Source organism: Coregonus clupeaformis, chromosome 19, assembly GCF_020615455.1.
Source record: "Coregonus clupeaformis isolate EN_2021a chromosome 19, ASM2061545v1, whole genome shotgun sequence".
In the NCBI taxonomy this organism is placed as follows: domain Eukaryota; kingdom Metazoa; phylum Chordata; class Actinopteri; order Salmoniformes; family Salmonidae; genus Coregonus; species Coregonus clupeaformis.
The window spans coordinates 57,385,579-57,400,596 of NC_059210.1; the positions used below are offsets into that span (position 1 = coordinate 57,385,579).

At 47.9% G+C, this 15,018-nt stretch overlaps 1 protein-coding gene across 1 annotated transcript in view; it reads left to right on the top strand.

Annotated features, from left to right (window-relative positions):
* si:dkey-22o22.2 (neural-cadherin) overlaps positions 1 to 14,416 on the top strand; it is a 54,802-nt gene extending 40,386 nt beyond the window's left edge. The window contains exons 19-34 of the mRNA XM_045205113.1: positions 49 to 1,045; positions 1,649 to 1,742; positions 3,931 to 4,124; positions 4,509 to 4,744; positions 5,456 to 5,733; positions 5,831 to 6,045; positions 6,805 to 6,932; positions 7,088 to 7,215; positions 8,175 to 8,286; positions 9,389 to 9,569; positions 9,673 to 9,839; positions 9,940 to 10,204; positions 10,686 to 10,866; positions 10,998 to 11,251; positions 12,019 to 12,176; positions 12,335 to 14,416. Of these exons, the coding sequence (XP_045061048.1) occupies positions 49 to 1,045; positions 1,649 to 1,742; positions 3,931 to 4,124; positions 4,509 to 4,744; positions 5,456 to 5,733; positions 5,831 to 6,045; positions 6,805 to 6,932; positions 7,088 to 7,215; positions 8,175 to 8,286; positions 9,389 to 9,569; positions 9,673 to 9,839; positions 9,940 to 10,204; positions 10,686 to 10,866; positions 10,998 to 11,251; positions 12,019 to 12,176; positions 12,335 to 12,817 (4,071 nt within the window). The 3' untranslated portion in view covers positions 12,818 to 14,416. The remainder of the gene's footprint in view (positions 1 to 48; positions 1,046 to 1,648; positions 1,743 to 3,930; positions 4,125 to 4,508; positions 4,745 to 5,455; positions 5,734 to 5,830; positions 6,046 to 6,804; positions 6,933 to 7,087; positions 7,216 to 8,174; positions 8,287 to 9,388; positions 9,570 to 9,672; positions 9,840 to 9,939; positions 10,205 to 10,685; positions 10,867 to 10,997; positions 11,252 to 12,018; positions 12,177 to 12,334) is intronic.
* The last annotated feature ends 602 nt before the right edge of the window (positions 14,417 to 15,018 follow it).

Consider the following 15,018-nt stretch of genomic DNA (forward strand, 5'->3'; position numbering starts at 1 on the left):
GTATTTTGTTATCAATATATTCATGTAATTTCTTAACACTATTAATAGGTGGCGGAGGACCTAGAGGTGAACAGCGAGGTTCTGGCGGTTTCCGCCAGCGATGGCGACCAGGGTGAGAACGCAGTGGTCACTTTCAGCATTGTTGGGGGCGACGAGGACAGGAAGTTCTTTGTGGAGACAGACAAGGCGAACCGGCGTGGTGTGGTGCGGCTGAAGAAGAAGATGGACTTTGAAAAGCCCCACGAGAGAACGTTCAACTTGACTGTGAAGGCGGAAGACGCAGACTTCTTCAGCCTGGCATACTGCCTGGTTCAGGTGGAGGATTCCAACGACCACGCACCCGTCTTCTTCCCACAGTTCTATGAGGCTCCTGCCATGTCTGAGGACGTGTCTGTTGGCACCATTGTGGCTCAAGTCACCGCTGCCGATCTGGACTCAGGACTAAATGGCCGCTTCTCCTACAGCATCGCCAAAGAGTCTGACCCCTATGGGCAGTTCCTGGTGGACCAGTCAGGCTGGGTGGTAGTGGCTGACTCTCTGGACCGGGAGAAGGTGTCCCAGCACAGACTCATGGTCCTGGCCACCGACACAGGCAACCCGCCACTCACCGGCACCGCCATCGTCATGGTTACCGTACTGGACATCAATGACAACGGGCCAGAGTTTGAGGTGCCCTATAAGCCCATTGTGTGGGAAAACATGGCTGCCCCCCAGGCGGTGAGAATGAACGACACATCCCTGCTTCTCCACGCAGCCGACCGCGACTCCTCACCCAATGGTGGACCGTTTTCCATCCGTCTCCTGATGTTAACCTCCGATGCTACCAACTTCAACCTGACCGACCTGCGCAACGGTAGCGCTGCACTGACTACCCTGCGAACCTTTGACCGTGAACGCCAGAAGGAGTACCGCCTTCCCGTTCTCATGATTGACAGCGGCTCTCCTCCAATGAGCTCAACCAGCACATTGACGGTTGTCATCGGCGACAGGAATGACCACCCCCACTCTCCGGGCCACACAGACTTCTTCGTGTACAGCTACCAGGGTATGTTTCTCCAGTGTTCTGCTGATGTTGTTACGACACTACTTGTCACAGTTGAATGCTTACGGCCTCTTGAAGTCCCACATCACTTATTTAGTATTTCATGCCATCTGTCAGCTTGCTGTAACTGCTGGAAAAACAGAGGTTTTCTGTAATGTATTTTTAGTAGATTCTCTGTAGGGGTTTTTCTAGATGAAAGTACATTAACCCTCTAATAAGAATTAATCATGTATCTCCAAACATGCCATGAAGAAAACAATTTACTTAAGCTTAAGTCCCAGGTTTGATAGGCATATAAACAGGAGCCATTACATTTTTTATTTTATTTCATGCCTAAAGGGATTACAGCACTCCATTTAGCTTTTTGGAGGGAAAACGGGAGCTAGCATGCTAATGTGTGCACTTCCCTTGCTGTGTTTTCAAAACCGTGTCCATATGTGCCAACGAGGCGACGCTCTCCGACTTATCTTCCCTCCTCCTCCTGTTCTCCCTCCTCCTCCTCCTCCTCCTCTTCTCTCTTTCTTTCTTTCTCTCATTCTGAGAGCTTTAGGTGTACCACAGGGAAGGTCTGTCTTCCCGCACCTAATTCTGAGTTTTCCCCCGTAGGTGTTCTCCCCACAACAGTGCTTGGACAGGTTCAATCCCCTGACCTTGACGACTGGAGCGAAAAGGTTTACAGATTCAAAGGCAAACCACCCAGGTACTTTGATCTCCTCACTAAAGTTGGAATGAAGCCCGGCCACTTAAGAGAGAGGAAAAGACTATAAGACAAAAGAGTGTACAAAAAGAGGGGAAGAAAGTGTGGGATTGAAAGAGAGAGAGAGAGAGAGAGAGAGAGAGAGAGAGAGAGAGAGAGAGAGAGAGAGAGAGAGAGAGAGAGAGAGAGAGAGAGAGAGAGAGAGAGAGAGAGAGAGAGAGAGAGAGAGAGAGAGAGAGAGAGAGAGAGAGAGAGAGAGAGAGAGAGAGAGAGAGAGAGAGAGAGAGAGAGAGAGAGAGAGAGAGAGAGAGAGAGAGAGAGAGAGAGAGAAGTTAAAGGAGAGAAAGAAATGTAAGGGGAAGGAGAAACAGGCCGTGTAAGAGAGAGAAAAAGTTAGCAAATGACAAAGACAGACAGACAGTTTGAGAGGGAAAGAAAGAGAAACAGAGAAAGTAGAAATAGATTGGAAGAGAGAGAGGGAAAGCGAAAGACAAAGGGAGATATGACTTGTCAGGAGCACCATTATTAATACATAATAAAGATTTGTATTGAAAATTCCCAGTGAAGCGAGGCACGGCACTCTGATTTTGTTTGATGGGTGTGCAATGTTTGGTGTGCACTGAAAAGAAGCTGATTACGCTGCTAGCACCTCTCCCTCTAATGAGACACCTGTATGGGGAGAGCTAGTAAGCAAATGAAAAAATGACAAGGAACGACAGAGAGAGAGAGAAAGAGAGCAAGAAAGAGGCATTACCATGTTGAATCCCCGGTCAGCAGATCCCAATGCATCTCGAAGGACCAAACTATATGGATCATCTCATTATACCTACCAGCCATCCCCGTAGATGATGATTTGAAGCCTATTTGTTTTCTGTCTCCAAAGTGCTGTGTTGCATGTTTGCCCCGGCTAGCTCTGTAAACAGGGATTCATTAATGTATTACATTAACATGGTGTCCCGGGGAGGGATGATGTAACACACATCTCCCCACAGCTCAGCACCTCTTCAATTGGGCCAGCCAGTTTGATTTTCTTATGGCTCAGATAATTACCTCGTTTGGCCTGACTTCTGAAGGTCAGGGGCCATGCATAACCAGCTTTTACTGTTCCGTAAGAGAGAGCCAGGGCACCTTTTCAAACCTCTTTTGAACGTGGGCCAGTGTGTGAAGGTACTTACCTTGGTGTGCCATCAAACAAGGTGATGCTAAAACAATAGCGCAGCCATGTGGTAAAGGTAGTTGTATCTGTAAACATTTGTATGTTGCTCCAGTTGTACAAAGGCTCTACCGAGCTGAGCTTACATACTGTAGTGCTACTTTCTTTGTCCACATGGGCAATCCCTATTCTTAGAAATGCTTTGTTCCCCTTCCCCATTTTCGGTAGAGACGGAAGCCATTTTGAAAGACATCAGATGAACTCCTTGGCATTGACCTCTAACTTGAGAGATGAGGCGAGAGTGAGGTAGATGGAGATAGTCACAGCAGAACCATCATCATTCCCTTGTCATGATCTGAGCCAGTGATAAGGACCAGAGTGGACAGGGGCCAAGTAAATGGGATGAGAGATGGAAGGGGAGAGAAGATATGAGTAGATAGCTGGGAAGGAGAAGAGTCACTGTAGCAGAGTGAACAAAGACATGTGAGGAAGAGAAGTTTGAGACGTGAGAAGTAGACTTTAGGAGCAGGATAGGATAGAAAGTTCTGCAGCATTAACATGGGGCCTTAGGTAGGGCTGGTGGGGTTAGTGTAGTGAGAATGTGTCTATGGGGAGTAGAGAGAGAGAGGTAGAATGAACCTACAGGGGCTGTGGGAACAGGTTCAGGGGGAATAGGTTTTTGATAGAGTGCACAGGGGGCTAGGAGGGAGGAGGGACGGGTGTTGGTAGAGTGGAGGAGAGGTAGTGGGATAGGGTAGAGGGGGTTGCATTGATACTGATAGTGAAGCCATCTATAATGCATGTGGCTGTCTCCCTGGACAGTTCAGCGTTTTAATGTGAGATGGTGAGCACGGAGGGAGGCCAGGGATAGTCCTGCATGGATGAACACTGGGGGGGCTACTGCTGATCTCTCTTACTCTCTGTTCTCCCCCCCTCTCTTTTACTTCTATTCCCACTACACCCCCTTTTCTCACGATCTTCTTCCATTTCTCTCTCCCTCTATCTCCTCCATCTCCTCCTCCCTCCTCCCTCTCTCAGCGGGATGTTCAGTCTGAACCACAACTCAGGCCAGTTGATTATCAGAGAGGGAGTCCCTGTGCCAGTGGGTTCCTACAGCCTGGAGGTGCGTGTCTCAGACAAGACCTGGCCCGATGTGACCTCCACTGCAGAGGTCGTCGTCATGGAGCTGGACGAGGAGGCGGTCCAGAATGCTGGCTCTTTGCGCCTGTCCAGTGAGTGTTTTGCACCCTAGTGTATCAGCCAATATTCTCACTTTTCACTCTTTTCGTGGTCACTGACCACAGCCCATAAGGAGCTAATGCTGTCATGATGTTTCCATGGTAACCGTGTCACGTGTGATGACATGCATGCCAGAGTGCTGTGTGGCAGGCTCTATTGTATCTAATAGGTCCCTAAGGTCGTGGTTCATATCACCCCCAGGCACCAGCTGAGCATTTACAAACATCCGACTGATCTGTACTATCATTACCTGTAGAACATTGGGCAGGGGAGTGTTTTGCAAGGGGCATTCCACTTTGTAGCGTGTTGAACTACAATATGATGAACTGAGTATACTAAGCATACTAACCATTCAATCCCACCATCCTGTTGTGCAGACATCACAGTGGAACAGTTCTTCAGCAGTGCACCGGGTCAGGAGAGTCCTTTCTCCCGCCTGGGTCGTCTCCTCTCTGAGCTTCTCCAGACCGACCGGGACAACGTCCACATCTTCTCTGTCGCCAATGGCAACCGCCAGGGTGAGCGCGAGGTCAACGTGTGGTTCGCCGCCCACGGCTCGCCGTACTACAAGGCCGAGAAACTCCACGGCAATGTGATGGTGCATAAAGCTAAGGTGAAGATGGGATACACACTAGGTCTCTCATATAATACTTTGAATACGCATAAAGCTTCACACTAGACAACGTTACAAACATTCACACTATCCCACACACAGTGATGCACTACAAAAAAGAAACCCATATTTAAAATCTCACACACGCTTAAACACACACACACTGACACCATGCTCAACAACATACATATTTCAACACTCACACACACACATTTAAACTCTCACACACACTTAATCACACACGCACAGCGGCACACTACTCGAGTGTGTGTAAATATTTCATATCCATTTAAGGCATGAGATAGCAGCTGGTGACCCAAGCTTGTGCTGGGGGAACAGAAAGGGAGAGAGAGAGAGATGGATGGAGAGAAAAAGAGGGAGGACAGGAGAGAATGTCTGAGTCTTTATAAAGTATTCACTAGTCCATAAATCCTAAACTGTTTTTTACTGAGTGTTGTGCTGCCCAGAAGCAGTTGTTTATACACTGGGTGTGTGTCGCTGACAGTTTTACTGCTGCCTGTTGAGATCGGATGGAACTGGCGAGTTGCTTTTAAGTCATTGGAGTCAGATTGAGTCAGAACGAATTCAGCCAGAGACATCACCTGGCTCTAAATTAAGACCAAGAAAGACTTATATGAAGATGATGTGAAGACTGTTTCAAACCACTTTGATTTCACTGACAGGCAGTTTCTCTCCCCCTTCCTCTCTCAGTTGGAAGCAGCACTGGGTGTGTCTATCTCCCAGGTGGGCGTAGACGAGTGTCCCTACACAGACTGCAGTCAGTCGGGCGGCTGCAGCAGTGACGTCACCTTCAGCCTCACCCCCACCGCCCTCAGCTCTGGGAACACCTCCCTGGTGTCTGTCTCCGCCTCCTCTGAGGCACGCTGCGGCTGCAGGGCCAGAGAGAGCCTGCACCAGGCTTGCTCCTCCTACCCCCACAACCCCTGCCTCAACGGAGGCACCTGTCAGGACAGCGAGCTGGGATACAGGTATGACGGCCAAAGACAGTTGGAGCCAAGAGCTCTCACTAGTTAGCATCAGCTGTTAGAAATAACACGTTCACAATGTTTTTCCCCTGCCGTTCAGGTGCAAGTGTCCACCCATGTTTGACGGGCCTGAGTGCCAGCAGACCAAGCACACCTTCCGCGGCCAGGGTTACGCCTGGTTCCCTCCCATCAGGCCTTGCTTTCAGAGCCACATCTCAATGGAGTTCATAACCGAGTCAGCCAATGGGCTGCTGCTCTACAACGGCCCTCTAGGCCCCGCCCAGGCCGGAGAGCAGGAGGACTACATCGCTCTGGGTAAGAACAGCCAACCTACATGTAGGCCTGAACAGAAACAACCACACCATAGTCCATCCCACTCACTCCTACTTCCTACTTTCAATGTGTCTGGAAATGGATAGGTAAGCAATATGGTGATGATCTGGCAACCAGCGCTCTTGATCAAACCTCTAGTGGAGGTGGCATACTCATATCCTCATAAGCCTGCGTCATATTCAGGTCCCTATAAGCCATGTGTCTTTTATGTCAAGTCATGTCCCACCTAATCCTAATGTCACATCCCAGAGGTCCTATATGTCCTTAAAAGATTAGTCCAGTTTGGCCTTTAGAAAGGCCTTACATAATCTGTTTGGTAGTCCTGTCACATTAATTTATGTAGTTATCGAGCCCGCTCCAAGTTCCCCGTTCTGGGGATAGCAAATCGAACATGGCTGCTGAATTGATTGCAGTGAAGCATTTTTCACTGGTGCTGCTCAACAGAGTAGCAGCGTAGAACACAGAGGTTGGTCAGGTCACACACCATGTAGTCATACACACTTTGACATGCATACTGTGAATGCAACATTAAGGCAGCTTACTCATCAATGTAACTCTGTATATTGGTGAGTAAGCCAGTTTCAAGCGCTTGGTGGCTAGATTGGCTTGTTTCCAAGAATGTGTTTGTGAAAATTACTAGATTGATTGATGGAGAGTCAGAAATATATTTCCACTGTTATGTGATCTAAAGCTTCTAAAGTGATTATCTCTCCACATCCCTGTTTCCTGTCTCTCTTCCAGAATTGAGGAATGGCGTTCCGACCCTCAGCATCAGCCATGGATCGGGAACACTGACGCTCCAGCTCCCAGCGAGATCCACCGTCACGGACCGCCGATGGCACCGCCTGGACATCATCAGTGACGGAAAGGTCCAGACATATTCCCAGAGGGGTTGGAGGAGGGAAGGGTTGGGGATTGGGGAATAGCCTAAGGGGGAATCCTCATGGGGATGCTTACATTATGAACTGACCTAGGACCTGACTGTGAATGTGACGGTGTGTGCTAAATGATGTGTCTAATCCAGGCAGTTCAGCTGATCCTAGACCAGTGTTCGGGGGCAGTGGTGAACGAGGTGGAGGGTCTAGTGGTGGAGGTGCTGGAGACAGATCAGTCTGGCTGCAAGGCTTCTGGAGAGACCCCTGGCAACCAGAGGTAAGAGCAGACAACTGTAGACTACTAGACTACTACAGACCACTGAAGACCACTACTGACCACCCATGTTATGCACAAGCTAACACTAGCTAGGTTTCCATCCAACTGGCGACAGATTTTCATGTGAATATTCTAAAATCCGCATAAAAACAATGTGCATTTTCCCACCAGAGATGTTTCCATCAAATTGACCTGTGGCAGATAAAGGCTGTGCGTGATGACGTAGTGCACATAAAAATACCTTTTGCGGTCAAATTCCCATGTACTGAATAAAAAAATACAAGTTAAATGGGTTTCCATGGCATTTTCAACTCTACTGATGGTTTTCTCACAAAATAATGTTGAGTTATATAGCGAATGTGCCCACTCTGGTATTGGTACATGCACTTTAGCCAACAGCGCTATCTGCGCGCTGTTGGCTAGAGCTCACATATAGCCTACATTATGAGATTATTATTATGGACAAAAGAGCAAGATTATTTTGATTTGTCAAACGGCAGCCAAGCATCGATTATCATGTCACCAGAAATAAGACCCTCAATATTTATTGGAAAGGAGCATCAACCTCATCACCTTGCACTTTCACCAACCTGTGAAGTTTGCCATAATTTATGTCATCTGTAGCCTAATAAACTGCATGCTTTCCCGACGATTCGTAGTGGAAGGACCACACTACATGTCATCGCGTGACTCCAAGTTTACTTCGATATAATGGTTATTATATCAATATTTGTGCATAAAAGCATTTTCATCAACATTTCTCGCATAATTCATTTTACCTACACAAAAAGATCCCACCTTTTTAGTTTTGTCGACGTTTGGAAAGTTTACCAAAAATGTTTCTGTTTCCATCAGGCCTGTCATGACATTTTGGATCCGACATGTACTTTGCTTGCATAACAAGGATGGAAACCTGGTTACTGACTCTTATCTCTCTCCCTCTCCTCCCCATCTCCCAGGTTCCTGAATGTGAACCAGCCTCTCCAGCTGGGTGGGGTGAAGGAGACCTCCACTCACAGACGCTACAAAGCTTTCACTGGCTGCCTCAGGAACCTGGTGGTCGATAGCAAGGTAACCTCTCTACCCTAACCTCTCTCTTTCCCCCTCCCTTGCTTTCTCTTTCTTTCGTTCTTTCGTTCTCTCCCTCTCTTTTCGTTCTTTCGTTCTCTCCGTCTGCATTAAAGTCACACCTCCTTCCTCTTCCTCCACCATCTTTTATTTCCCACTTCTCTAGTAGTTCTATCCTCTTTTCCTCACTGTCACAGTGTTTTCATGCTCCCCATCAAAGATTGACAGAGCTGTCTATCCGATCAGACTGATAGTGACAGGTTTATGAACAGGGCTCAGAGGAGACGGAGACTGGCAGCTATATTAATATACCTGGGAAGAAGAGATGCTTTCTTTTAGTCTGTTTACTCTATGGGGTTGTCAATATTCATTTGTTTATGTGAGTGGGTTTCTCCTACAGTGATTTAAGAGGTGTATGTGTCTTCCTTTTGGGAGAGTGTTAGCTTCTCTCAGTCTTTTTGTGACTTCTCCCTGCTACGTGTGTGTGTGTGTGTGTGTGTGTGTGTGCTGTTTTTGTCAATCTCTTTGTGTGTGTCTTCTGTTGGCACTGGCTGAGAGTGCCGGGGGAGAGAGTTGGACAGACGGTCGTTTGAGCACAGCCAAAAAAACTATTTCAAAGTCCAAATAAGAAATAAATTAAAAGAACATCTCCTCCATAAACTATTCCTGAAAGCAGATTAGCTTGTGTGGTTTTGCGTCCCTGCTGGGAAATATGAAAGGGAGGGAACATGAGACTGGAGTGGTGGCCATTTTGGCTCAGACGGCTGACAGTTGACCATATACAGTCCTGTTTGACATTAATAATTAGGAGAGAGGAGCACAACAGGACAGCATGAGTGATAAACATTTTGGATCAGACAGTTGACTATATACAGCAACAGTAGTAGCCATTTTGGCTCAGGAAGTTGACCATATAAAGCCCTATTTGACATGAGGTGTGAAAGGAGAGGATCGCAGGGCAGCAACGGCATCCATTTGGGCTCAGACTGTTGACATAAAGCCCCTTTGTAACAGAAATGTTGATAACTGACTCTGAGGGCTCTCTTTTATGTTTCTCTAAGCTGATATTTAACCTATATCGTATACACTACATCTCTCTCTGTAGGTGTATGACCTGGGAATTCCGGGGGAGAGCTTGGATAGTTCCCCAGGCTGTGGCTTGACAGACGGGGTGTGTGTGACAGCGGGCGGACCCTCCTGTGGCGTCCACGGGACCTGCCTGGGCGAGTGGGGCTCCTTCAGCTGTGACTGCCACCCCGGGTACAGCGGGCACAAGTGTGACAAAGGTAAGTGACTTTGTTGGTGGACTGGTTCTTCTTCACAGCAATATTTTGGTGTGTGAATGTGTGTGTGAGAGAGTATTAACCATATTCCCTCTCTCCTCTGTAGCTCTACCAGAGTGGTCCTTCGACAGGGACAGTGTGCTACGCTACCAGCTGAGGGGGGGAGGTAGCCCCCGTCGTACACACATCCAGCTCCTGCTCCGCACACGCTCCTCCTCTGGCACCCTGCTCTCCATGACGTCCCGCGATGCCAACGAGTACATCATCCTGGAGGTCAGTGCCCTGGTGGAACATCACTCACAAGATACAATTTTGTCAATTGGAAAGTAAAAAGTGGCAGCATTTAAAAAATGTCTTCTCTCCACTCTCTCAGATCATAGATGGCCACCTGTTGGTGCGTGCCAACCTGGGCGACGGTGCCCATTCCCTCCGCCTGGCCAGCCAGCGGGTCGACGGGGGCCAGTGGGTCCTCGCCAGCTTGCATCGTCATGACAACCTCTTCACGCTGCGCCTGGAGCAGGGCGGTGGCTCGCGGGAGGCCAGGGCCTGGCTGGGGAACAGGCGGGAGATTGTGGTGCACCCCTCCAGTGTGCTGCTGGGGAATGAACCCACCCCAGGACAATATGCTGACTTCCAGGGTAAGACTGTCTCCTCTTCTGTCCTTTCCATGTTTTCTTTACTGGTTCTCTCTTCTTTCCCCTCTGTCTCCTCTTTGTCTCAATCTATTCTCCTGTTTTCCTCTCTCATTTCATCCTCTCTTCTCATCATTTCAACTCATCCTGTCTCTTCTCCTCCCGTCCTCTCCACTGTAATGATCTCCTCTCTCCTTGTCTCTCCCTGGGTGTGTCTGCCCTCTAGCTCTCAGTGTGTGTTCTGCTTTGGCTGGGTCAAAATGCCACAGGTCTATGTCAAGGAGTGACTGATCTTCTTTCTGTCATTATTTCTTTCCATATTTTTGTACTCAATCTTTCCCTTTTTTTACTTTACCAAGGCAAATAAATTTTTTAGAAATAGCAATCACAGAAAACAATCATCTCTGATTATCTCCAATTATATATAAGAATTTTATCCTATTAGTATTTGTCAGTCATTAAGTCTCTCGCCCTCTTTCTCTCACAGGCTGCCTGCGGGATGTGAGGCTGAACGGCCACTCCCTCCCTCTGGATGGTCAGAGTACAGAGTTCAGCACAGTGTTGGAGCGGAGGGGGGTGACCTCAGGCTGTCACTCAGACGCATGCAGTGCTAAGCCCTGCCGCAGCCCCCTCTACTGTGTGGACCTGTGGAGGAAACACCAGTGCAGGTGTGTGAGGCTGGCTACACACACACATTTAAACACATACAAACCCTCTCTCACACACCACACAATCTTACACATGCTAAGGACACACAGACATAGTTAAAAGAACGACCCTGTTCTCCGTCCTCTCTCAGGTGTCCAGGTGGCCAGGTGACGGTGACAGACGAGACATCAGGCCACCACCGCTGTGTGCCCTCCCCCTGTGGACCCTCGGCCTGCCGTAACAGGGGCACCTGCCACGCCCTGACCCCCGACAGCTGGCAGTGCCGTTGCCCCGAGGGGTTCAGAGGTCAGCGGTGTGAGGTGGGCCAGATGAAAGCCCACCGCATGGCCGCCCTCAGCCCGGGCTCCATCCTGGTCATCAGCATGTGTCTGCTCGTCTTCTTCGGTAAATATGGCCGACTAAAACCCTCTTTTCACATGACCTTTTACCCTTCATATATAGTGAGCTGTTTTTACGTAACATTGAGTGTGCCTAAAGAGATCAATAGAGTAGCCATTATAATGCTGTCCATTAGCAGCATTGATAAAACTATATAGATAGATGTGTAGTTAGATGGATGTAGAAGGAAGAGCAGGGGAAATAGACTAGAAGAGGGCCGTTCAGTGACGGTGACAGTGACACGTGACGGGTAGCGAGGTCTGTATGAGCCTCTGACGGGTACGGCTGTGTGATGTCAGACTGGCAGTGCCCCCGAGGGCCCCTCTGTCAACGCTGACGGCCCTGATACCCGACGCAGAGAGATCATAGCCCCATGCCAGGGAAGGAGAGGGGGCTGTAAAGGGAAGACGAACATAACGATCTGAGTGCTGAAACTAGAAATGTCAAGTGAGATGAGGAAAAAGAGTGAAGTAGCTACAGTGGTGAATGTCTAAACATCTGTGATATATGATGGTTAGACTTGCAGGGAGAGTGAGGAGGGGAAATGGAGAGAGGTGTGAAGGGAGAGGGGGAAAGAGAGTGTAGGATTGCCTGAGGGACAGTGGCTGGCCAACGGAAGACAAGAGGTGAAAGTGAAGGATGATGCACAAAAAAGTTTTGCTTAATCTCTTTCCCATCCACACTCAAATGCTTGTGGAGTACAGTAGTGTTATCTCTCATTCTGTTCCATCCACTATAATGACTAAACTGTTGCCTTTCTCTGTGCCCGGTAGCTGTGCTGGTAGCTGTGACCGTGTGGAACCAGAAGGGCAGTCGTAGTAAGTTCCAGAAGAGGGGTGTGTACCACATCCCCGCAGAACACCAGAGCTGGGAGGACATCAGAGAGAACATCCTCAACTACAACGAGGAGGGAGGAGGAGAGCAGGACCAGGTACACACACACACACACACACAGGTCAGACATTGCAGCACAGTGGAATTACCTACGTCGCTAGTCATTGAGATCAATTTCTAAATTGACCACTAGATGGAAATAATTTACTTATTTTTCATACTTATGTTTTTAATTTGATGCCATTTCACCTCCAGAATGCCTATGACATCACTGAGCTGAAGAGGCCCCTGTGTTCCAGCCTGTCCCAGTCCTCATCCTGCACCACCGCCCCCCTCATCAAGTCCTCCCAGGGCTCCCAGGAGGAGGTGCACCCTGCTGGCTCAGCCTGCAGCTCGGGGGCCCCCTACCTCCACATCCCCCAACCGCCACCACCACACACCATGCTAGCAATGCAAGCTATACTAATGATAGTAATGATGCTCATGCTAGCTCCGTGGGCCACTGCCCCATGGACTTCAAGAGCTACGTGGCGCGCATCATCTGGGAGGCCGACAACGACAGTCAGGCGTTCCAGCCGGACAGCTATCACGTCTGGAGCATCGAGGGCGCCGGGTCCCCGGTTGGTAGCCTCAGCTCGCTGGGTTCTGCTATCTCCCACGACAAAGCAGAGGAAGAGGAGGGAGCAGCCTTCAGCTACGACCGGCTGTCCCACTGGGGGGACAAGTTTGAGGCTCTAAGCGAAATGTACGAGCGACCGGCGCTGGCGCTTACATACAGGGACGCTTTGAGTTACAGCCAGAGTCAGAGGAGCCGTAGTCAGGATCACCTGCCACACCCATTTTAGGGTCCTCATAAACCACAACCCATCATACAGCGCAACCCTGACTGACTTAGTACCTGCTAGTGATTGTGTATGGTGTGTCAATGCTGGTTGGTTGAAAGGGAAACAAAGCACACAGAAAATTGGCTCCTGTTATTTTTTATTCATGTTGACAGGTTTGCTGAAGCTTTATGTGGTGGAAAAGGGGTTAGAAGTCTTAGTGAGATGAATTTATTTATTCCGTTTTATTTCTCTTGGTGAAGTGTTGAAACTGTATTTATTTTAGCTCTGAAATTATGTTGAACCAACGGGGACAATGTTGTTCTTCTACATTATAAGGACTTTGAACTCAATGTGTCAAATCTATAATTTACCGGTACCCCTTTATTTTGTATTATAACGTTTTTGTTTCAGACATCCTATTGGATCAAGACAGTCATGCGAAGGAAACGGGCAAATGGAGAAGCTCTGATTTGTTCCTTTACAACATTCTATCCTGTGAGAATATATATGGACAGCATTTTAGCCCTACACAGGGGGAGTTCACCTTCTTCAGTTGAGCAGGAGGTAGATATGATCTAGGAGGTACCTTATATAACTAAAGGAACATTTATTAGACGAAGAAAGCAGTGAATACCACATCGTGTTGCTTGTTCCTTGATATGTATAAATTATGAGTAACTCATATGCAAGAGATTATAGAGCCTCTAGACTACTGTCAAATACTTTCCCTTTCAATCACGGTCTAATTGCACTAGTGGATGATTCTCAGTCTTGATTGCAGAATCCATTTGCCAAAAAATAACTACAAACCTTAAAATGCTTAGAACGGTAAAAGCATTGTTGATATGCCTGGTGAGAAACCTTCACTTGGCATCAATTATGTGTATTATAGAATATAATTATGGGTTTCAGATAGGAAATATTTTTATACTCCAATATAGATATAATGAACCCAGCCCTTGTGGTGCACTGTGTTGCTGTGTCTTATCAGGACGTGCTGGGTGGTGTTCCTTTCTTCTATTTCTAGCTCTATGTTGGTTCAGATATGGTGTTGTGTGATGCCAATCATTTCTGACACTTCCTGTCTCTATCGTCTTGGAAACGAGAGGGTAGGATGACCCCACAGTGTCATGACAACGTCTGATGAATGTGTTGTGCTAAAGGAGCAAATACAGGGAGGTGTTGGCTGGGGAGGAATAGTTGTGAGTAGTCAAAGAAAAGTCAAAACAGTACAATCACAGAAACTCCATTGCCAACAATTATTTTACAAATGATCTGATTGAAATTGTTCTGATTTTTGTTGCAGTAGGTAGACAGAAACTCCCAAAAACTAGCTCTCCAAAATGTCTTCACTTTATGATTTTGTTCTTGATAGCTCCTATGTATAGCTGTATAAACAAATATCCCATCTTTTCCATGGCTGTAGAGTTACTTTGATGCACAGTGGGGACAAAGTGAGAACCAGGAACACCACACTAACAAACACACTGATAAAATCCCTTCTGGGTGTTATCTCACGGGGTTATTACACTTACATATATTGGGTATCTCCATATACCCTTCTGGGTGTTATCTCCCGGGTGGCGCAGTGCTAGCTGTGCCACTAGAGATCCTGGTTCGAATCCAGGCTCTGTCGTAGCCGGCCGCGACCGGGAGACCCATGGTGCGGCGCACAATTGGCCCAGCGACATCCAGGGTAGGGGAGGGAATGGCCGGCAGGGATGTAGCTCAGTTGGTAGAGCATGGTGTTTGCAACGCCAGGGTTGTGGGTTTGATTCCCACGGGGGGCCAGTATGAAAAAATAAAAATAATGTATGCACTCACTAACTGTAAGTCGCTCTGGATAAGAGCGTCTGCTAAATGACTTAAATGTAAAATGTCTTCACATTTCAAATGTCCCCACTATGCATCCAAATTACTGGGGTGCCTTTTGTACGCTGGTGTTTGGTCCAATTATCACCTGCACCCTTACATTTTTTCCCCATGTGACTTAACTGCAGTAGCTATGTTTGCATATATTAACCTAAAACTACGGATACAATGGATAAACGTGGTTGCAGCCATTCACTGAATTTGATCAAGATACACTTGGACTCAAGAACTCACAAACACAGT